The 24,395-nt window shown below is 41.2% G+C and overlaps 1 protein-coding gene and 1 long non-coding RNA gene across 2 annotated transcripts; one reads left to right on the forward strand and one right to left on the reverse strand.

Annotated features, from left to right (window-relative positions):
- Positions 1-6,635: 6,635 nt before the first annotated feature.
- Positions 6,636-10,768, reverse strand: LOC112235306. Its single transcript, XR_002951043.2, has 3 exons — positions 10,248-10,768; positions 9,496-9,650; positions 6,636-8,893 (listed from the first exon to the last, which is right to left on the reverse strand). It is a non-coding gene; the product is annotated as an uncharacterized LOC112235306 (long non-coding RNA).
- Positions 10,769-12,231: 1,463 nt separating this feature from the next.
- Positions 12,232-15,897, forward strand: LOC112235312 (growth/differentiation factor 8). The gene is made up of 3 exons (XM_024403738.1): positions 12,232-12,718; positions 13,286-13,653; positions 14,397-15,897. The coding sequence occupies exons 1-3, from the start codon at positions 12,346-12,348 to the stop codon at positions 14,775-14,777; spliced, it is 1,122 nt and encodes a 373-aa protein (XP_024259506.1). The 5' UTR covers positions 12,232-12,345; the 3' UTR covers positions 14,778-15,897.
- Positions 15,898-24,395: the final 8,498 nt, after the last annotated feature.

Below are 24,395 nucleotides of genomic sequence, written 5' to 3' on the forward strand. Positions count from 1 at the left end.
GTGCTGAAAATATAGCTAACTTGTTATGCAAGTGGCACCCAGCAACAGATGGAGAACAACTACACCAGTTGAGTATTTCATTTCAACAATAATCTTCATTTGAATTTGACTTAACAAACAACAAGCTGACTTGCCTAGTTAAATAAAGGTTAAATAAATAAAAAACAAGAGGGCTTAATTGGAATATATTTCCTCCGAGCCAAGATCTACATAAAATAACTCGGCCTACCTCAGCCAGTTATGTGACTTAAAAGCATCTTTCTCACAGCCTAGTAGGACTTTTTTTATTTCATTTATTAGGCCTACTTCAAATTGCAACTGGCCAAAAAGGTAGCGTTCTACATAAAACAATAATTTAAAGAAAAAAAGGCAATGTCTGTGTCTGAATGTCTGTATCGGGAGTCTCGGCATAACCTGCTCCTGTTACAAAACTAACAGAAAATACTGTCATCATGAGCCCTAAAATAGCCATAAATAAGCACTAACAATAATAATCACAATAATGTTAGTAGCCTATATGACTATTTATTAAGTACAAAGTTATTGTTTTCCTATGAGCTTGCTACCCAAAACACGCACAAGGCCTCTGCACTCCTGAGTACATCCGATTTGTCTCGACGTCTGGAATTCAATCAGCTCAGTTAGAATTGCGGCCTCATCCAGCGAGGGAGGAGAATTATCCACCTGGGCAGACTGTGAAAGGATCACATACAAACGCAATGATATCCTTGGGCCCGCTGTTGTAATTCATCTGGTGGAGAAGTTGTCCCTCAGGTGCTTGATGAAATCTTCCATCACCTCTGAAAATACTGTGGCCTGGTCCCTCTGCCTGTCGTTTCTTCAGTGTGATGAAGTGCAGTAGCCTTCCAGATGAATTCGAGCTTCCTAGTAAAGGCCTCAACTTTTCCCACCGTGTCCACGACTGTTGTCCCTCTTCCTTGCAATTGCAGATTTAACCAGTATAAGTGACAGAATATGTCAGCCAAAAACAAGCAACATTAGAGAGGAATTCCTTTAATTTCCAGAATACGAAGGTGGTCACTGCCCTCATTTAGCTTTTTCTGAGAAAATCCACAACCTGGTCATTTTATTATTACTTTTTATTTTAGCCTTGGTTAATATTTTCTTCTTCTTGAACTGCACTGTTGGTTAAGGGCTTGTAAGTAAGCATTTCACAGTAAAGTCTCCACTTGTATTAGGCGCATGTGGCAAACAAGGTTTGATTTGATTTGATCATCATGGGTGGCCTCCTCTGATTCTGTCACAAGCTTGTGGAAAAGACAGTGTTAGGTGCCTGACGTCCCCCTGATAAAGTTGATCATGAGTATGACTTTATCCATCCCATCTTTCAGCTCAGCATTTAGTCTAGCGCACAGCACACACTCTGATGGATGAGACAATGCAAGCCATTCATTTTTTGGGGCGATTTCCTTCAACCTGCTGACCAGGCCTCTGTGTCTGACCACCACAGCAGGAGCCCCTTCAAGTAAACACAAAGTTGACGTTTTCGAAATGACAGGCCATGCTGCGTAAACAATTCCTCCAGCTTTGTGAATAGGATGTCCCTGGTGGTGTGTCCTTCGAGGGGAATCAGTGCCAGTAGCTCTTCTTTAAAGCTATTTCCATGAAAATAACAGACATACAGTGGCAAGAAAAGGTATGTGAACCCTTTGGAATGACCTGAATTTCTGCGTAAATTGGTCATCAAATTTGATCTGATCTTCATCTAAGTCACAGCAATAGACAGTGTGCTTAAACTAATAACACATTGTATTTTTCTTGTGTATATTGAATACATAATTTAAACATTCACAGTGTAGGTTGGAAAAAGTATGTGAACCCCTAGGCTAGTGACTTCTCCAAAAGCTAATTGGAGTCAGGAGTCAGCTAACCTGGATTACAATCATTGAGATGAGATAGGCGATGTTGTTTAAGAGCTGCCTTGCCCTATAAAAAACACTCACAAAATGTGAGTTTGCTATTCACAAGAAGCATTGCCTGATGTGAACCATGCCATGAACAAAATAGATCTCAGGAGACCTAATATTAAGAATTGTTGACTTGCATAAAGCTGTAAAGGGTTACAAAAGTATCTCTAAAAGCCTTGATGTTCATCAGTCCACGGTAAAACAAATTGTCTATAAATGGAGAAAGTTCAGCGCTGTAGCTGCTCTCCCTAGGAGTGGCTGTCCTGCAAAGATGACTGCAAGAGCACAGCGCAGAATTCTCAATGAGGTTAAAAATGTTGACATAAAAAAAATGTAGTGGACTACATTAGGCTACGTTCAGTAGACCTGTTTTTCCCCACCAATCAAAGCACAGAGAAATGGACTAAGAATAATAATTGAATAGAGACATTGGTGATTTTATGAGCTTAATCAGATCTAAATTATTGTTATTGTCACTGAATTAATTATGTACTAATCTGACGTGTTAATGTTGTTCTGTTCAATTTGTAGTGTAGGCTTATTAGTTGTACTAATATATGTTAATTATGTTCTGGCTTGCCGACTATTGGCTCAGAATTTTTTTGGGCCCGAGGCTAAACCTAGTTGACGAACCCTGTCCTAAAGCTTCTGAGCCACTATATCAAAGCTAGTTGGCGTGATCCATTAATTCCGTTAAGTAATTTAGACGACATGTGGACCTGACCATCTATCAGCTAATCTAACGGTTAAATAAATGTTACAGGGACATAATACAGGTGCAGAGGGAGCTGTTGGATCTTGATAGGCAAGGGTTGCCCACATGATGAAATCTCAGTTTAAACCGTAAGTAGTGGATATTTAGACGGCAGATCCAAAGGTTAAGGTTAGGCAATAGCTATATGGGAATTGAAATTGGTTGAGGTTAGTGTAAAGGTAGCCTTGATTCCAGCCATCCTAAGTGTGTCAAGCCATTCTCAAATGCGAATACAGAGTTGCAGGGGAGGCTGGTGGGAGAAGCTAAAAGAGGACGAGCTCATTGTAATGGAATGAGCCCGTACTCCTATAGCTCCTCCCACTGCCGCCTCTGCAGTGTTGAGATCTGATAAAACGAGACTAGGGTAAGGGTTAGGATCATTATTGGATAATAACCTTGGCTGATGCTCAGGATCAATAGCCCCATTTCTACAGGGTGCTAGCTGGCATCCTGTGTCCTGATCTTGCCCACATTCTGATTGTGCCCACATTTTTAAAAAGGTGTAGACGATTAAAATAACTAATTGTGATCAGATCTTCCCGACCATTTCGGAAGTAGTCGGGATGAATTGATTGATTGGTTGGATGGATTAAATAGATGTTTTTCTCTCACCCATCTACACATAATACCCCATAATGACAGTGAAATTGTTTTTAGACATTTTAGATATTTCTTTATTTCTTTAAAAGAAAATATATCTCATTTGCATAAGTATTCTCAACCCTGAGTCAATACATGTTAGAATTACCATTGGTGGCGATTACAGCTGTGAGTCTTTCTGGGTAAGTCTCTAAGAGCTTTGCACACATGTATTGTACAATATTTGCCCATTATTTTCCATATTCTTCTAACTCTGTCAAATTAGTTGTTGATCATTGCTAGTCAACCATTTTCAAGTCTTGCCATATATTTTTAAGCAGATTTAAGTCAAACCTGTAACTTAGCCACTCAGGAACATTAACTGTCTTCTTGGTAAGCAACTCCAGGTTTTAGGTTATTGTCCTGCTGAAAGGTGAATTCATCTCCCACTGTCTAGCGGAACAGAACGGAACAGACTGAACCAGGTTTTCCTCTAGGATTTTGCCTGTGCTTAGATCCATTCCGTTTATTTTTTATCCTGAAAAACTCCCCAGTCCTTATTGATTACAAGCATACCCATAACATGATGCAGCTACCACTATGCTTGAATATATGGAGAATGGTACTCAGTAATGTGTTGTATTGGATTTGCCCTAAACATAACACTTTATATTCAGGACAAAAAAGTTAATTGCTTAGCAACATTTTTTGCAGTTTTACCATAGTGCCTTGTTGCAAACATGATGCATGTTATGGAATATTTGTATTCTGTACAAGCTTCCTTCTTTTCACTCTGTCAATTAGGTTTGTATTGTGCAGTAACTATAGTGTTGTTGATCCTTCTGTTTTTTTCCTATCACAGCCATTAAACTCTGTAACTGTTTTAAAGTCACCATTGGCCTCATGGTGAAATCCCTGAGTGGTTTCATTCCTCTCCGGCAACTCAATTAAGGACATCTGGATCTTTGTAGTGACTGGGTGTATTGATACACCATCCAAAGTGTAATTAATAACTTGCTCAAAGGGATATTTAAACAGTTTTTTTTACCAATAGGTGCACTTCTTTGCGAGGGATTGGAAAACCTCCCTGGTCTTTGTAGTTGAATCTGTGTTTGAAATTCACTGCTCGACTGAGAGACCTTACAATTATATGTATGTGTGGGGTACAGAGATGAGGTAGTCATTCAAAAATCATGCTTTACACTATTATTGCACACAGTGAGTATATGCAACTTATTATGGAACTTGTTCAGCACATTTTTACTCCTGAACGTATGTAGGTTTGCCATAACAAAAGGGTTGAATACTTATTGACACAAGACATTTTCGTTCATTTAGCTAAACATGATTCCACTTTGATATTATGGGGTACTGTGTGTAGGCCAGTAACACAAAATCTCAATTTAATCCATTTCAAATTCAAGCTGTAACGCAAAAAAATGTTGAAAAAGTTGAGGGGTGTGGCGAATACTTTCTGAAGGCACTGTATAATATTTTAAAGGCACAGTGCATTCAAAATGAGGTTTTCCTGTGTTTTATATCATATTGTACAACAGCTAATGAAGCTAACGTTGTAAAAGTGTGATTTTTTTTCATCTGTGTTTTTTCCTGATAGTTGCTAGTTGCAATCTACACAGGACCTTCTAATCAGCAGATTTGCATGGGTGGGAGTTTTGTTTTTCCATGGTGACATCACCATGGGGTAAATTGGTTAATAAATTGGTCCAAACCTCTCTGCCCATAACAGCTAGTTATCAGTTTGCCCTCCCACTCAGACTACTCTCAGACAGTCCTTTTAACATTCTCGCTTTTATTTTATCAGGTAAGTTGACTGAACACATTCTCATTTACAGCAACGACCTGGAGAATTGTTACACGGGGAGGATTGGGAAAGAACAAGCCAATAGGAAGCTGGGGATGATTAGTTGGCGATGATGGTATGAGGGTCAGATTGGAAATTTAGCAAGGACACCGGGGTTAACACTCCTACTCTTACGATAACTCTCTTCCAAAAGACGGCACCCTAAACAGGGCAATGTCCCCTATCACTACTCTGGGGCATTGGGATCTTCTTACACCAGAGGAAAGAGTACCTCCTACTGGCCCTCCAATGCCATTTCCAGCAGCATCTGGTCTCCCATCCAAGGACAGACTTTGCGTAGCTTCAGAGGCAAGCCAACAGGGGGATGCATGGTGCTTGAGAAATTTAATTTTTATGGAAATCTATTACAGTAAGGTACTTAAATTGTTACCCAGAAATGAACCCCCCCCCCCCAATCCGCCAATGCCCTTTCTCAAAAAATGAGATGAAGTCACTTAAATAATGGTAGAAGGCATAGATTTCAGCTTTATTGTCGTCACATTTTTTTTGTCATTGATTTATTTACAGACCTGTACAGTGCTGCAGGTTAAATGGTATATGATGTAAATATAGATGAGTCCTTAGACGCTGTGGGGAAAAGAAGCATTAGGATCTCCCAAAATACTTTCTTTCTTTTTTTGCCCATAATCAAACTGAAGGCTTGACTGGAAGACTGATGTTACAAGATGTAACTATTCCCGACATTGAAATATTTAAAAGGAAGGAATCCAGGTATACCTCGTTTGTGCATACTTTGGTATACCTTTGTGTTTATGTCAAGCTGTAAGCATTGTGAACTGCGACATTGACCATCATTATACAAAACATTTGACTTCTGTGTTCGACATAGCTTCAAAGGCAGGGTAGCTTGGGGCGGCAGGGTAGCTTGGGGCGGCAGGGTAGCTTGGGGCGGCAGGGTAGCTTGGGGCGGCAGGGTAGCTTGGGGCGGCAGGGTAGCTTGGGGCGGCAGGGTAGCTTGGGGCGGCAGGGTAGCTTGGGGCGGCAGGGTAGCTTGGGGCGGCAGGGTAGCCTAGTGCTTAGAGCGTTGGACTAGTAACCGAAAGGTTGCAAGTTCAAATCCCTGAGCTGACAAGGTACAAATCTGTCGTTCTGCCCCTGAACAGGCAGTTAACCCACTGTTCCTAGGCCGTCATTGAAAATAAGAATTTGTTTGTAACTGACTTGCCTAGTTAAATAAAGATACAAAAAATAAAAGGCATAGATAATGCCTCTACCATAGAAGGCTATCACTGTTTTATTATGATGATAGGGGCTTGATATATGGCATGCAGTGCTAGCCGTCTCCTGCATAGTAAAACGACTTGTATCAATCAACCAATTCATCCGAGTGAAAATCAAGCTTGATGGATTTTCTTTGTTTGATTTCATTGTATTTTTTGCAGCTTGATCTGTAAAATTGATTAAAACATTAGCTGAGGCAGTGATCTGTGATCTGTCCAGTTCTTAGATTTAGGAATACAGTAAGGGGGGAGAAAAAGTTGTCACCGCTAAGCAATTGGTTTACATAATTGAATGGGTTCAAGAGATTCATCTTTCAACCCAGATTAGTGAAAATGCCGTTTATATATTTGTTGCTTTTTACTGTAATGTTTTTTTGGGTGTAGCATTTGAGGCACACCACTACCATTTCCTTTACTGAGCATACCTAATGGCTTAGCAGCCGAATCTTACTTGAGATACACACGTCAAACTTCCTTAGCCGGTGAAATAATGTCTACTTGTTCTTTGTGGTGTGTATACAATGGCACCCTGATTTAATGCTCTGTGAAATGTACCATCTTGCCCAGCCTTGACTCATTTAAAGCTTCTTGAACATCAGTTGTGGTATGGTAGGAACTGACCTGCCATGACTGACTAAAACCCACTGATATGACCTATCTTATAAACGCCATACGAAAGCCCATCAAGCGTATTGTGCTTGTACTACCATTCATTAAGGACTTTGCCAGTTGTTCTCCTTTTCCAAACAACTCAACTCTCCATTGTGCTTATGTGTGCCTATGGCCTGTTAAAATAGCATCGTACTATTTTAAGAAGCCATTTGCTCTCAATAAAAATATCATGGCCTTTGAGAGTTGCATATTTGTGCTGTAAATTCTATGGGGCGGATGGCAGCAGTTCCTCATTATGTAGAACACAGTATGTTAAAACCAGGGTGCTTGGCCCAAGACATTTTGGCGAAAGCAAAATGTATTTGTGAACCCAGAACTCGTTTTGTGTACAAAAGCCAAGTCTCAGTAAAAGTGTGTCAATCCATCCTCGTGTCCTGATTTCCTCGAGGCATGGGGGACTTAGCCAGCCCTCAGGGATGTGCTATTGTCAATGGCATTCAAATTCATAGAATGGGAGGGTGCTGAACCTCTGTAAAACATTCCTAAACATAGCCGCAGGAAGTAGGGATGCTGAGGGTGCTGCAGCACCCCCTGATAAATTGAAAAAACATCCTTAGTGAACTTGGCCTTTATTACTCATTTGAGTGGACAAAAATACTCATCAGCACCCCCAACCCAAAACAGCTTCCCACGGCCATGTTCGTAGAGCATAATTTCGTCAAAGTGACCGTTGTCAGGCCCTTGGTTGCTGCAGCTCGTCGTCGTACATGCTTAATGGGTAGGTGGGCAGGATGAATAATGAGCTCTCCTTTGTTGGTCGACCACAGGCCCCCTGGGATGCCATTATCCAAGAACTCTGAACTGGGAGCTTCTGTCTGGGCACAGATGGAGAGGGAGGCATGTACCTGCTGACTCCAGCAAAAAATCTCAAGTGAAAAACATTGGCCATTTGAGGTACTAATAAATAACTTCCTACATCGGACCTGCTATTTGGCCGCAGGATGGCACGCGTCAAGCGGAAACGATAGATATTCACTGAAAGGCAGAACCGGTCATTTTCAAAGCAGGATTCAATGATACTCTTCTGCTTTATTGGCTCCCAAGACAAAGATATCACACCCTCCAGCTCGGAACTCTCATCATCTAGCTAACGATGGAGACAAGCACATGGTCTGGATTGAAAATGAGAGGATTAACCAAGGTCTTTGTCCAAGTATGAATTAAACAGAAAAATGGCTTTGGACCATAGAATGGCATCAACATCTTGCATCGGCTAGTAGATCTTCGTAGTGTATTGTTTCAACCTGAAGGAGAGTGATGTCTGTCTGTCTGTCTGTCTGTTGGGCATCCAGTAGTCCTCTTTTCCCCAGAGGTTCAAGGTGAATCCCATAACAGAAATACCACTCTCTGGCAATGCCTCTCCATTAGACCGATGCCCCTCCCCTCCCCCTCATGGCACATCACACTCAATGTAGGGGATGTCAATGTAGCGGCTGTCCACCTCCAACCACTGCTGCACGGCCCGGGCCACTATCTCCTCAGACAGCCGCTGGGCATACTCCAGCAGAATGGGGTCCACCCGGGCAGAGTCGTCCGCGGACCCCGTCTCATAGTGGACCAGCAGCGCTTTCTCACCCTGCCACTTCCCAGGATTGCCGTCCGCCTTCACCGAGTTGGCGTACTGGATCGGATCGCTCTTCTTGGATTTGACGCATCCCATTATATAAATAATGGAGCATTGATCTCAGAGAGGAGGGGAGAGAGAAGGTGGTGAAGGAGGAATGTGCCGGAGGGGGGCTTGGCCCCTGGTTAAGAAGCGACGGCTAGGAAGCCGATTCCTGTCTGAACTGAGCTGCGCTGAAATAGTCCAGACAGTCAGCCATGCTCCGATGCTGCCCTACTTATATCTTCCCCTGTGCTGTAAGGGAGAGAGAAGAGGAAAGGATTTCAGTTATTTACTTTCCATCAGAATCTGCCTAAAATTACCAAATGACAGAGGAAAGACTTGAGAGGCCTACTATTTAGACAGTGACTTAGCATCATTACCCCTGTTACCACACAGCAGCAGTAGCTACAGGTAACTGCCAAAATAAAGGAAAACACTAACATAAAGTTGCTGACTCGTGGTGGCTTTAATGCACCTTGGCTTACATAGATTTTATGCTCATCAAACCATTCAGTGACCACTCGTGCCCTGTGGATGGGGGCATTGTCATCCTATGGGGGCATAACCACAGTAGCCAAAATAATGGCCTGCCTAGAATTGGTATACATGACCCTAAGCATTATGGGATGTGAATTTCTTAATTAACTCAGGAACCACACGTTTGTGGCAGCACTTGCTTTCAATGCACTTTGTATCCCTAATTTACTTAAGTGTTTCCATGGCAGTTCCCTGTATCTACTAGCACACGAAGCCTAGACTAGGCAGTTGTAGTGACCTTTGGGGAAAAGGTAAGTCTATGACAGCTGCTATTTGGGCTTACAGTAGTTATTTTGAACATAATTTGTATGTATTACCCATGATCTTGTTGTTTTGTATCCTCAGTCTTTTCAGTCTTCATAAATAGACCACGTGACTCTGGGTTGAACGCACAAAGCACTGCTGTTATTTGCTGTAGTCTCCATCTGTCCTGGTGTGTGTTGCCTCAGTCTGGCCTGATCCAGATTCACAGCTGCGGGCGTGTGATTATTTATTTTAGACAGAGCAGCACACTATTATATCATCCTGTTCATCTCTCACATAGGATGAGCCTTTTTACTGAAGTTGCAAAATGATGCCACTGTAGCTTATGCATTTTGACAAGAGGCTACTGCTTATCTAACTACAGTGCTGAGCCGTAAAACCATCAAACAGATTTTTTGTTGTTGTTACATATACATATAATTTCACATTGTGGGAAAATAGGATATTGTCTGTTCCATATATCTCAAGCATGTCACTCTAGCCCTGATCATGGGAAGCGACCCTTGAAACCCCCTCCTCACCTTTAACTATAACCCACCTTTATTGAACTAATAAAGGCATATGTGGAAGAATGTCACTATTCAAATGTGAACATAAAAGGTCCAGGAGAAATACTAGCCCAGATGGAGGAAGGGCGAAACAAATGATTGTCCGCGTTGTAAATAGGCTTCTAAGAATTCTTACATGAGCGTATTTCTGTTCAATGTACCATATGTTTAGAGGTAGCGTCTAGTCCATTTCATACACAGTTACCAGAAAAAATAGGTACATGGAATATTGCTGAAGCGTGGGATAGGCAGCCTACCTTCAAAAAGACTCTTGGAAAAGTAGGACTGGATGAGTTTCCCTCCATGAATATCAAATTCATCCCGTAGGAAAACGCATTGTTTTATCTTGAACGACACGTTTCAATAAAAAGTCTCATACATCCACACGGTTTGTGAACCGAAATCACCAAACGTGCCGCCTCTCGGACTGTATCTACTCCGTCTCCTTATCAAACCGCCGAATATGCGTCCAAGGCGTGAACATGAAACTTGGAAGGCAGCAACCACATTGGTCAGGTTTCTCTCTCAGCACGAAATTTCCACCAAGTTACCAAACAGGACATTCAATGTTCCACCATACCACATTGTGCAGTAATCCCACTAAATACAAACATCGATTTAATTAAACTCTCACATCCTGGAATAGTCGGACATGGAGGACTATACCTTCTTCTTGCCATCATTCTACTGGAGATTCTACATAATTCATCGTTGAAAGTGTTGCCTGTTTGACTCAACGTTCTGAAGGCAATTAGTAAACTGTAGAACGGGTTGTGGAGATAAATTGTGCGCGTTCACACGGGTTACTGTTACTTGTAGAATATCACCCTCTTGTGGCGCATGGTGGTTCCATGCTTGACTCCTTAGTGACTATTGACATGTTTAAAGTAAGGAATACAGTCAGTTGTTTCTATAATGCCATCTACCTATAGATTATATTCCTGTCTCTTGCCTTTGATGGACGTGTACCCACGATTAGTTTCCTTGTATCAAAGTGTTGTAAGGCTACTAATGCGCCTGCCGAGAGGTCTGGATCATTATGGCACGAGGTATATTAGCGAGCTTTCCCAATAGCCACTGCAGTCGCACTGTGTCAGATTTTCAGTTATGAGTTATCGGATATGTTCAAAACCAATTGGTGTCATTTAAAAAAATATAAATGACGCATTCGTAAAACAGTAAAACTCATTGGACGAGTGTGCGTAAAACGGTATAATGTACATTAGTTAAATTAGTTTATGTTTTTGTAAATACAGTATGGTATATTTTCTTTCACATAAGGGTTCCAGTCTCAAATTCGATAACGATAATAGGCTATAATTAAACATTCATTAACCTAACATAGTTTCATGCCATTCATATTGCTGCGTAAAATGTGCATAAAGTGGGCAATTTGATTGACTCTTGTGAGCCATACACATCTTCTAAATGCCGGTTGCATTGATCTAAATTAGAATCCATATGTTACTGTTTATTTGTGAAGGAAAATAATATCTCATAACCTGTGCGTAATTTTGCAACTGTTGTTGATTAACCGCATGATGGCACTAAACGTCTGGACTAAAAAGCTTTCGTAAATAGTAAGCGCAAACACCTCAAGACAACAATATCCAGTAGCCTATAGATCAATACAGTATCGTAGGCCTACAGAAGAGCCCATTTCGCCATAAATGTTCAATGCAATAGTATCTATCCTATAGCCTATTGATAAAAGTATTTAGCATTTGGAAACAAGTTTAGAAAGAAGTAGGTCTACTCCATGTAGCCTATATCAATATAGACTAAAGAGTGGTTCCTGTCATATTTGTAAATTAATATACCTTACATTTTCGAGAGAAACAGATTTAGAGAGTTAGGCAAACTGGTCGCAATGAAGGGAAGTCATAAAACCGATTCATTTGAACCCTGTCGCGTTGATGGGATGAGCGGAAAAAACGCCTTTTCTCAGTGGCGTTCCTATGGTGACAGGCTTGCGGATTTAAGTTTATGCAATTAATCAATATAACCGCATCCGTAATTTGATTTGATCATTTGCAGAACTGTCTTGTCTTTGATTGATAGTGTAGTTGTCTCAAAACTATTCCGAACCTTGCCATACCTCTTTTAAGTGTCGACAGAAAAATACAGTTGATGTCTGTCCGTTAAATTCATTGTTGCCAGCCCAACCAATCGTCGATTTTGACGACACAAAAGAGAGGCCAAAGTTGCAGTATAAAAAGGGCTGACGAATTAAAGTATGCCACCTATCAGTGTAGAGCCTGATTTTAAACACAGGCAACTCTGTAGTCCGCCTTCACGTAAATACATATTCACTTTTGGATTATTTTTTTTATAGCAAACTCCGCACCTTAGATAATGAATCTGATGCAGGTTCTAATTTATCTGAGTTTTATGGTTGCTTTCGGTCCAATGGGTCTTGGTGATCAAACGGCGCACCACCAATCCCCTGCCACGGATGACGGTGAGCAGTGCTCAACATGCGAGGTCCGACAGCAGATCAAAAACATGAGATTACACGCCATCAAGTCACAAATTCTTAGCAAACTGCGACTCAAGCACGCGCCCAATATTAGCCGAGATGTTGTCAAGCAGCTCTTGCCCAAGGCACCACCTTTGCAGAAACTTCTTGACCAGTATGATGTACTTGGAGATGACAATAAGGATGGACTTATGGAAGAAGATGATGAACATGCCATCACAGAAACAATCATGACAATGGCCACTGAACGTAAGTTGTATATGCTATTATTCAATGCAACACTATGTGTCTCAATATAATAACTTTGAAAAGGCACCAGAGCTCAGATGTTTTTTACGCATGGGGCACAGTGCGCAACTTCATGTCTGATCCCCTATTAGCCTTCTTGCACCACTATGTTGGAAATAGGTTGACATTTCATAGGAATTATTAATGATTTGTTTATCTGTCATATCATGTTGACTTGAAACAAATATATAACTTTTACGTCCGAGCCGAGTTCCATCTTACAAGGTGCTAGTGGCTCTGGTGTTGAGTGTGGCGGTTCTAAAACTATATAGGCTATATTGGAAGATACCCTGGAGATGACACATTGCTGAGTGTTTTATCGTTTATCAATGTGTCATGACATTGCAACTTTAAATATATATTTTGAAAGTGGTTTTCCAATGGGTTTCGGTAACGAAAACACAATTGTGAATTGTGTTACATAGAACCGCAAAAAAAGCAGTCATTTAATTTAGAGATGTAGTTTAATGGAGAAAATAGATAAGACATTTGCATATTATAATTCAAGTTCTAATTTTTCTCCTCCAGCCGAATCCATCGTCCAAGTCGATGGGAAACCCAAGTGTTGCTTTTTCTCCTTCAATTCGAAGATTCAGGCGAACCGCATAGTTCGGGCACAGCTATGGGTGCACCTTCAGCCACCTGACGAAGTCACCACAGTGTTCCTGCAAATCTCCCGCCTGATCCCTGTCACGGACGGGGGCAGGAACATACAGATCCGGTCTCTAAAGATCGACGTGAATGCAGGAGTCAGCTCTTGGCAGAGTATCGACGTGAAACAAGTGTTGTCGGTGTGGCTGCGGCAACCGGACACGAATTGGGGGATCGAGATTAATGCGTTGGACTCAAAGGGAAATGATCTGGCCGTTACCTCAGCTGAAGCCGGAGAAGGACTGGTGAGTTTAGATTTATCTCCCATCGAAGCAATTTACAAATAGGTTCGTAGTTTATCCTCGTGGGATCTATGGGAAATAATCCATAACCAATTTAGTAATGCATAATAATGCAATATCCACATTTAACACCCTTGGCAAGAGAAGGCAAATTCATGTTTGTGTCAAATTGTAACCAGACTAATTTAGAACCAGGGCTTCAAATACCAGTTGTTTATTATCGATACCTGCTGATCAGAGGGGTTTTGGCACTCTGTGGATTTGCTCTCATGTGCTCATATTTAAAAAAATATATATCTTAGAAGCTTTAATATAAACACACATACCTAACATACCTAATATCCTGTGACAGAATATTTGCCCTTGCCACCAATAATCTCATGTCCTATCACCTGGTTACATAAAAATTCACATTATTCACATGGCCAGAACTTCCAGAAGTCTTCTGTGTGACTGTGCTAATCAGAGGAATTTCCTACAGCCTCTGTTATCACACACACACACACGTTTAATGGAGAAGGGTGGGGTTTGCACACAGCTGGCACCCATTTCTGGTGCAATTAGAATACTTTTTACCAAACCAAGCATTAAAGTGAGTGTTTAAAAATGCAATAATTTCAGTGGCACAAAGTATCACAACACCCAAGTTTGAGACCTTGATGTAAAAGGATCAGCAATATTAGATTGGAGTAACAAACTCCAATGTGTTTCCCAATGTGTCACGTTTCTGTATTGTGCCCTCACAGCAACCCTTCATGGAGGTGAAGATTTCGGAGGGCCCGAAGCGCTCCAGGAGAGATTCGGGCCTGGACTGTGATGAGAACTCCCCCGAGTCCCGCTGCTGCCGGTACCCCCTCACAGTGGACTTTGAAGACTTTGGCTGGGACTGGATTATTGCCCCCAAGCGCTACAAGGCCAACTACTGCTCTGGTGAGTGCGAGTACATGCACCTGCAGAAGTACCCCCACACCCACCTGGTGAACAAGGCTAACCCCCGAGGCACCGCAGGGCCCTGCTGCACCCCCACCAAGATGTCCCCGATCAACATGCTCTACTTCAACCGCAAAGAGCAGATCATCTACGGCAAGATCCCATCCATGGTGGTGGACCGCTGCGGCTGCTCGTGAGCGAGAGTTCTGCTGGGGAAGGGGAGGGGCTTAGCCAGGGTCTCCACCCTGGACTTTGGGACAGATCCATCCATCACTACCAGTGCTTTCTGCAGAACACAGTGCAATAGAGCCACAATAGCGGCTAAAGAAACACCTGTCCATTCGCTGAGCAGGCTTCAACCACGGACATGTCTCGTTAGTTTTTTTTTTCATTTTCATTTTCTTCTCTCCTCCAATCACATGTTCGCCCCACAATGGCCTAAAGTCACAAGGATGTAGGAACACAATGCCTGTTGGACTTGACATGGACACACACCAGACCTAGGTTCAAATAGTATTTGTTTTTTTTCTTCAAATACTTTAACGTTTAATGGAGAAGGGTGGGGTTTGCACTTTGGGGAATAATCCATTGGTTCTATTGAACCAGGCAAGCTCAATCAAGTGCAGCTTAAGTATTGGAAATAAAACAAATACTTTTCAAACCCAGGTCTGACACACATAGACTAATCCCTCAACCCCCCCAAGCTTTTACAGCTTACGTTTAACTATCGGTGTGATAATCATATAAGCAATGTTTGAGAGTGAAACCGGGAATCCTCAAGGACTTTTGAAAGGGCTTGGATAACTATAGCTGAGGACTCAGTCTGAACTGGCCTTCATGCACAATGCCATAAACACCATATACACACACAGCAACAGTGCATTCTTATTCAACTTTTAATCATAGCTTTACCACCATTCAACTGCCTGAACTGCCCTACTCACTTGAATTATTCTTATTGTAAATCAACATTACTGGACAGGAGGACTTGAATCGGAAGCACAATGAATGCAGTCTACACATTGAGATGTGTTTAAGACAGAGAAATATATATTTGAATGTTAAAACCACGTTTAAACTCTGTCTTACAAATAACACAGTTTGCACTATGGCAAACCAATAGAAAGAATTGGTTGCTACAAAAGTTGTAAAAACTGATTTTGATACGTTTGCTAATTTGTATTGTATATGCCATTGTTTCCATTAGCAGTTGCCTTTCTAAACCACTGTTAGTAAATGTATAAGACCACAAACTAGCAAGAAAACGTTACAATAGCGACTGTATACCTGTTTAACAAATAAAGGTGCTTGCTTATATGTTAAGTTCAGTTATTTCATACAATAGCTTGGTAATGGTATTTCAATGCACAAGGAATACTAGGAATGTGAATGCATTCGAAACAATGTGCTCTTTCAGCAATGTGTTCTGACTGACACAAGTGCCATGTGGAATCATATAGAGGTCATTTATAACATTCCTGTTCGTGTGCATTTGGTCACAAGCCTCAGTCATGTAAATCCAAACATAAGATGAAGGTTCTCGTAATAAACACAACGATACTAATTTATCCATACGGTTCCAATTCACATCCAATAAACGTGGTACATTATAGACATCAACAGAGTTCATTATTTTCTGCGCCAAATAGGGCTCAAACTTACAATGTTCTGCACAGCACAATTTATAGCCAGCTGTCTAAGCCATCAGGGCAAGAGACAGGTCTGTCATTCCATGAGTGACAATTGGCTTTAGATCTCATGGATGGGGACATCACTGATACACTCCGGCCAACATGCTACGGGCAGGTTTCTCATCCACTACACAGACAATTTAGTCAGAGAGCGCAAGCCCCAAAACCATGAGCGTGCCCAGGCTAAGGAACAGCATGGCTCTTACCATACCCGTTCAAATGATTGGAACAACATGGTGCCTTTCAGCTGACCAATCACGCAGACCCAGCCACACCTGGTGTTACCATTTCGTTTCCTCATCAAAACAACATAAAATAAGCCGAGTGGTCTGGATAACGTACAGTGGGATCCGAAATTATTGACAGCCTTGATAAAGATGAGTAAAAATTAGCATATAAAATAAGTAGTTAAAAGATTGAGCTATATTGTAGGCTCCCAAAAAAATATTTTATACTAGTACAATTTTATATTAGAAACTTGGTCTCAGGTGGATCTTCCAGCACAATAATCACAAGTACAGATCAAAATCCACAAATAAATGCTTAATTGACCACAAAATCAACATTTTGTGATTGCCATCTTAGTCTCTGGATTTGAAACACATTGAAAACGTGGTTTGAATTGAAGAGGGAAGTCCAGAAGCGAAGACAAAGGATATCAAGGATCTGGAAGTATTCTGTTTGGAGGAATGGTCTAAGATCCCTCCTAATGTGCTGTCAAACTCATAAAACATTTGAGAAAAAGGCTCAGTGCCGTTATCCTTGCAAGGTGAGGTATTGAAAACGGTGTCATTCATTTTGAAGAACATTTTTCACTTGATATTACTATTTTTCTGAGCAATTGTATTCAAATAAAATATAATTTCTCCAAAATGTTTAGCATAAAATATAGCTCAGTATTTTAATAATTTATTTTATACAGAAATGTTTGTCAATTTTATCAAGCGTGTCAATAATTTCAGACCCCACTGGATGTCTCATTCAGTAGAGTTTATCCACCATTATTCTTTCAACAGATGTCTTCTACTGATGGATAAGCAACAGGAGGTGTGTGAGTTTGTGTTCTTGAGTTTGTGGTCAGAAGGCATTGCGGTCTAATGAGAGGATGTGAAGTCTTGCATTCTGTCAGCATGACTTATTGGACTGATGGCTTCATGGAGGCTTCACTTCCGCCCAGCAGAGGGCGAACTGAGCAATGGCCCAGAGTGACTTCCTTTCCTGCTGTGAGTTGGAGGCCTGCCATGACAGTCAGGTGGGAATCTAACAGAAGGGTGCAGTGGATTCACAGAATAGCTTTCCTTGAGAGTCAATCTGTTTTTCAAACGCTTTCCCTTGCCCACTGCCAGCCATACTCATGCACACGGACACGTAACAGGTGCATTTTCAGGAAGGAGAGAGCTAAAGAAGCAAGTTCTACACATGACATGGGCCCCATACTGTAATAGTGTGCATATAGGCTACATAGCATTGGAAGGAAGTTCTAAGAAAGACCACAAATAGTAGTAGGAAGGTAGAATATTGAAGAAATCATACCAGATGCAAATCATTCTCAGAGGTAGATGTGATCAATTCAATTAAAGCATGTAATAAAATGACATTCACACAAATAACATTGAACGTTATGAATAAAATGTCAACATTACATATGGCAATTTTCCAAAATGTTTACGATGGTGGAAAAATGACATCTATAGTTCAATGTAATACCTGATGTAACTCTTGCTAATATATAGACTAACAATATAGACTAACAGATTCATGAACACCAATGAATGTGGTAGTTAGCACAAATACATGATTAATTACGTTACAAAGCATTGAGCAAAAGTTTTGGAAAACCTGGTGAACTCCCAGTTTAAATACTTTCTTTATAATAACTCAGCGTTATCTCAGTTGTAGAGCCAAGCATAGTACAGTTACTGCTGTAAGTAGGGTTGTAGGTGATATAGATCCTAGATACTCAGGACAAGAACAATCACTATTTCACTTTTTATTGACTTATCGAAGGCCTTCGACAATGTTGACCATGCCCTACTGTTGTATAGACTAAAAATGGTTGGTTTAAGTGTTGATGCACTGGATTGGTTCCAAGACTACCTTTCTGACAGAACACAGTGTGTTGCTCAGGAGGGTATGAAATCGGAGTTTCAAAGGATTACAAAAGGAGTTCCCCAGAGCTCAATTTTAGGTCCGATAATTTTTACACTCTATATAAATTATATAGGGAAGATTGTTGATTCTGCTAATCTCCATCTGTATGCTGATGACACAATTATTTATTCTAGTGCATCTAATATTGAGAAGGATTTTCAGGATTTACAGTTGGTTTTTGATGTTATTCAGAAGCAGCTTTTCCAATTGAAACTTGTGCTTAATGCAAGGAAAACAAAGTTTATGGTTTTCTCTGCCCTGAAAGTAAACAGATGGAGTCCCTTGCAGATTTTAACTATAACAGGCCAGCAAATTGATAGGGTCACCTCCTATAAGTATCTTGGGATTTGGTTAGATGAAAAGCTACATTTTAAACAGCACATTGATAACTTGACCAAGAAACTGAAGTTGAAATTGGGTTTCTATTACCAGAACAAATCTTGCTTTTCAATGTTAGTCAGAAAATATCTTTGCTGGATTATGGTGATATTGTTTATATGCAGGTCTCCGCAAGTAACTTAAACTCTGGACACAATGTATCATGGTGCTTTAAGATTCATTACAAATGCTAGATCACTGACCCATCACTGTGCTTTGTATGCCACAGTGCATTGGACCTCTCTTTCCACCAGGAGTCTAAAGCACTGGTACACTTTTGTGTACAAAGCATTGATGGGACAACTCCCTTTGTATCTCTGTACTTTAATGACCAGATACAGTAAAGAACAGTCTTCAATACAGTCTTCGTTCACAGTCGCTGCTGTCCTTTTCTGTTCCTAAGGCTAGAACTGAGATGGGGAAAATATATTTTTCCCCATAATGCCCCTTCATCCTGCTTCAAAAAGGTTTTAAAGTCAGGGGAGTTAGTGTCCTTCTCTGTTTTTTTTAAAACTCGGATTGACAACACTGTTTGTGATAACTGCAGTTGTTTCTAATCTTCAATTGTATCTGTAACTTGTGACACTTTGTCTTTTGTGTGTATTTTGTATTTTTCTGTAATATTTTATGGACACGCTACTATTTCCCTGTTTTGCATTCTTGCCAGGTCGCCCTCGCAAAAGAGGTTTTTAACCTCAATGGGTTTACCTGGTTAAATAAAGGTTAAAAAAATAAAATAAATCTAGTTCAATGTTGATCTAATACCTAATCGGCAATATAGCCTCATGTTGCGGGCCCTATACTAAACTGGTAACTTTTCTCCCTTTACTTACGGCTTATTATTGTTTATTCCCTAAGAGTCTATTTGACGGCCCCATGCACCTCTACTCTCCATTCTACTGGCGAACGTGTCAATCACTGGAGAATGAACGAATGAACTGATCCCTGCTTACAAGCAAAAACTCAAACAGGAAGTACCACTGACGGTCAATACGGAAGTGGTCCAATGAAGCGGATGCTAAGCTACAGGACTGTTTCGCTAGCACAGACTGGAATATGTTCCGGGAATTCATTAATAAGTGCATCGAAGACGTCGTCCCACAGTGACCGTACGCACATATCCCAACCAGAAGCCATGGATTACAGGCTAAAGGCTAGAGCTACTGCTTATAATAAATCCCGCTACACCCTCCATCAAACAGGCAAAGCATCAATACAGGACTAAGATCGAATCCAATTACACCGGCTCTGACGGATTGGCAGGGCTTGCAAACTATTATGGATATACAAAGGGAAACCCAGACGTGAGCTGCCCAGTGAAGCGAGCCTCCCAGAGAAGCTAAATGCCTTCTATACTCGCTTCGAGGCAGCAGTGGAAAAAGTATCCAATTGTCATACTTGAGTAAAAACATAGACTCTTAATAGAAAATGACTCAAGTAAAAGTGAGTCACCCAGTAAAATCTGCTTTTAAATATACTGAAGTATTGAAAGTAAATATATTTACTAAAATATACTTAAGTACCAAAAGTAAAAGTAAAAATCATTTAAAATTCCTTATATTAAGAAAACCAGATGGCACGAATTTCTTGCTTTTTTTACAAGCAAAAAGGGGCACACTCCAACACTTTTGATAAGTGTGTGAATTGGACCATTTTTCAGCCCTGCTAAGCAAGTACTTTTGGGTGTCAGGGAAAATGTATAGAGTAAAAAGTACAGTATTTTTGTGAGGAATGTAGTGGAGTAAAAGTAAACATTATCTAAAATATAAATAGTAAACTAAAGTACAGATACCCCAAAAATGACTTAAGTAGTACTTTAAAGTATTTTTACTTAAGTACTTACACCGCAACTTCGAGGCAAGCAACACTGAACCATGCATGCTCTCCGTAGCCGATGTAAGACCTTAAAACAGGTTAACATTCACAAGGCCGCAGGGCTAGACGGATTACCAGGATGCCCACTCTGAGCATGCGCTGACCAGCTGGCAAGTGTCTTCACTGACATTTTCTCCCTGACCGAGTCTGTAATATCTACATGTTTCAAGCAGACCACCATAGTCTCTGTGTCCAAGGGTACCTGCCTAAATGACTAACGTCCCGTAGCATTCACAACTGTAGCTTTGAAAGGCTGGTCATGGATTACATCAAACCGCCATCCCAGAAACCCTGGACCCACTCTAATTCGCATACCGCCCCCAACAGATCCACAAATGATGCAAACTATATTGCACTCCACACTGCCCTTTCCCACCTGGACAAAAGGAACACCTATGTGAGAATGCTGTTCATTCACTAAGCTAAGGACCCTGGGACTGAGCACCATCCCCTGTAACTGGATCCTGGACTCCCCCCAGGTGGCTGAAAAGGCTGAAAAGATGGCTGAAAAGATTTGGCATAGGCCCTCAGATCCTCAAAAGGTTCTACAGCTAAAATTCTAAATCAAATAGCTCATTGATCCATGGGATGACCATCTTAAAACAATTCCATATGTTAGCTTACTAGATCCCCCCCTCCCATACACCTTTTAGAGTCTATAATGATTTACTTAAGAAACTTTGTGGGTCCTATTGTAAAGTGGGCACTATTCATGCTTTATACAATTATTATACCGAACAACCATGGCATTTTTACTTCATTAAATGTATATATTTGAGGACTTATTGAACAGCTCTTATATACGTTTTTAGGACTATAAATGTAATCATCGGGTAGGCGTGCTTAGGTGATAAACCTCCAAAGAGCATCCTTCTATAGAATCTCCAAAAACGCTTTGCTCTGTCGCAGCGGTGGAAAAAGTACTCAATTGTCATACTTGAGTAAAAGTAAAGATACCTTAATAGAAAATGACTCCAGTAAAAGTGAAAAGTCACCCAGTAAAATACTGCTTGAGTTAAGTCTGAATAATTTCACATTCCTTATATTAAACAAACCAGATGCCACGATTTTTGTGTTTTTTTAAATTTACGGATAACCAGGGTCACACTAACACTCAGACATAATTTACAAATGAAGCATTTGTGTTTTTTGAGTTGCCAGATCACAGGCAATAGGAATGACCAGGGATGTTCTCTTGATGTGTGTGAATTGGACCATTTTTCTAGCCTGCTAAGCATTTGGGGCTCCCGAGTGGCGCAGCGGTCTAAGGCATTGCATCTCAGTGCTAGAGGTGTCACTACAGACCCTGGTTCAATTTCAGGCTGTATCAGAACCATCCCTGATTGAGAGTCCCATAGGGCGGCGGTTTGGCCGAGGTAGGCCGTCATTGTAAATAGGAATTTGTTCTTAACTGACTTGCCTAGTTAAATAAAATTAAAATAAAAAAACACTGAAATGTAACACTATTGGGTTTCAGGAAAAGGTTAAAAGTACATTACTTTCTTTAGGAATGTAGTGAAGTAAAAGTTGTCAAAAATATTTTTTTAAAGTAAAGTACAGATACCCCAAGAAACAACTTAAGTAGTACTTTAAAATTATTTTTACTTAAGTACTTTACAAGACTGCTCTGTCGTGGTAGCAATAATACTGCACGTGTTGGATTGTTTTCCTGGTCTGCTGCTTAATCAGGGGTGTCAAACTCATTTTGCCCTGTGGGCTGCATTCGGTCTTCCACGAGGTCCGTAGGGCCATACTAATTTCAACATTTTTATTTCCTTGCTGTCAGAATGTTTATTTTTCTCTATCCATCGTTTTATGATTTTTTTTAATGCTCCCTGATTGTCTACCTTTCATTTGAGTGATTATTAGTGGTGTCAAATAAGGGGTGAACTGCAGCGGTGTAAAGTTTTGACTAATCATTCCTACATCTGTCACTGCTAGTTTTTCCAGAGAAGTGATGCTGTCAACAACATTCCATGCTTGACAGGTGAGGAAGTGACAGTGAGAAAAGTGGAAGGAAGGGAGGTGGGGGGAACCCCAGCGGTGGCTAGGGAGACAGCTCAGGATTCCCCTTCGTCTGGTCCACCTCCTACCAGTCCCAGATGGGCAGAGGGCCACGAACAATCCAACATCTGGAGAACTTCGGCAGATGTGCAAGACCTACAGAATCTGCTGAAATAAACATCTGTGGAACACTCTGGCAGGCACCTCTGTGGGGCGGAAGGACACCCTTGGAAGGTACATAGGTTGATAGGGAGGATGAAGCTGTCGCACTTGACAAAACCCTTCCGTGTTGCGTGTCTTTGCATGTGTTCTCTAACTGCTTGGGGAATGTCTAATGTCTGAGTTGTCGTCAACGGCTAATCACTACTATTTCAGGCGTGAAGGAGACGTTTGGGCAGCCATACTAGAGGGACAAGCACTTTGTTCTGGCTCTTTGGTAACTGGTGTGGATTTGATCCTCTGTGTGCTCATGCCCCATCTATTTATTTCTAGTGACCATGTATGGGAAATCTTGACTGCCCATTGTCTAATTCCTAAGTGGCACATGAGATGGTTCGAAACAGGGGTCGTCAGCTCCAGTTCTCAGGGGCCAAAGTGTCAACTTTGCACTTCCTTGATCAGACACAGATTCAAAGGGGCGAAGACCTGTGCTAATGCGACTCGGGGAGCTAATGCAAGTCCTCAGGTCTCAGGAAGGTTACTCATCACACAAGTGAACCACTCAACCACCTACACTTCATTTCACGCAGAGACCCATCCAGGTCACAGCACCAATGTGACAGAGTGGGGTTTAAACCTGGGTCTCCTACAAACCAGCCATTATTCAAGTCTCAAGAAGGTTACACATTACGCAAGTGTGAGTAATGAATTTAATCAACGTAGATAGGTTAGACACTGGCATAAAATTGTAGCAAGAGATGAGCCAATCCACCACAGAGAAGACTGGGAAAGCTTCTTAATCCTGGAAAGCCTCTCAATCCTCACACTGCTTGGAATCCAGATACCTGCAGATACGTAGTAATCACTAAAATAACCAGGAGAGGACGAGAATCAGGGGCCAGCTGAAAGGTTGTCTGTTAAAGTCTCTCGGGGTCCAAAGAAAACAATGAAATGCAATAAAAGGAGCCCGTCTGGAACAAGGGGAGCCAAATGTGAAGCTGCCTGTCATCAGGCCGCAATGATTTATCCTTCCCGTCCATACTGCTGCTTGCTTTTTCACTTAGCGGAGGAATCAGCGCTCCCATACCAAAATATACTGACCTCTGGAAAGCCATCACATGATTAATGGCATTGTAAAGCTACTGGAAGTTGGCAGATGGGATAATTTTGGTATCCATTCAAGAAAAATGTCAATTGCAAATGTTTTGTCACTTCTCTGATATCACAGAGTTCCATCCTCTGAAACAATCGTGTTCACGAAACGTCTAAATATCTATCTTGGTTTATGAAGAGGACAGTGACTAACATAAATGCGTCTTTAAGACAGCCAAAGTCCAAGGCAAGTAACTATTTGTTCCCAGGGGGCTGTGGACTGACAATGATGAAGGAAAGATGTTCCTCTATGGTGACAGGGAAAGGTCTGGCTCACGGAAACTGAATGTCTCCCACAGTCATTCCTATGGATGAAGAGGAATGTCACATACAGCACCTTCAGAAAGTATTAACACCCCTTGACTTTTTCAACATTTTTACAGTTTGAATTTAAAATGGATTACA

The sequence above is a fragment of the Oncorhynchus tshawytscha genome, linkage group LG03 (genome assembly GCF_018296145.1).
Source record: "Oncorhynchus tshawytscha isolate Ot180627B linkage group LG03, Otsh_v2.0, whole genome shotgun sequence".
Taxonomy (NCBI): Eukaryota; Metazoa; Chordata; class Actinopteri; order Salmoniformes; family Salmonidae; genus Oncorhynchus; species Oncorhynchus tshawytscha.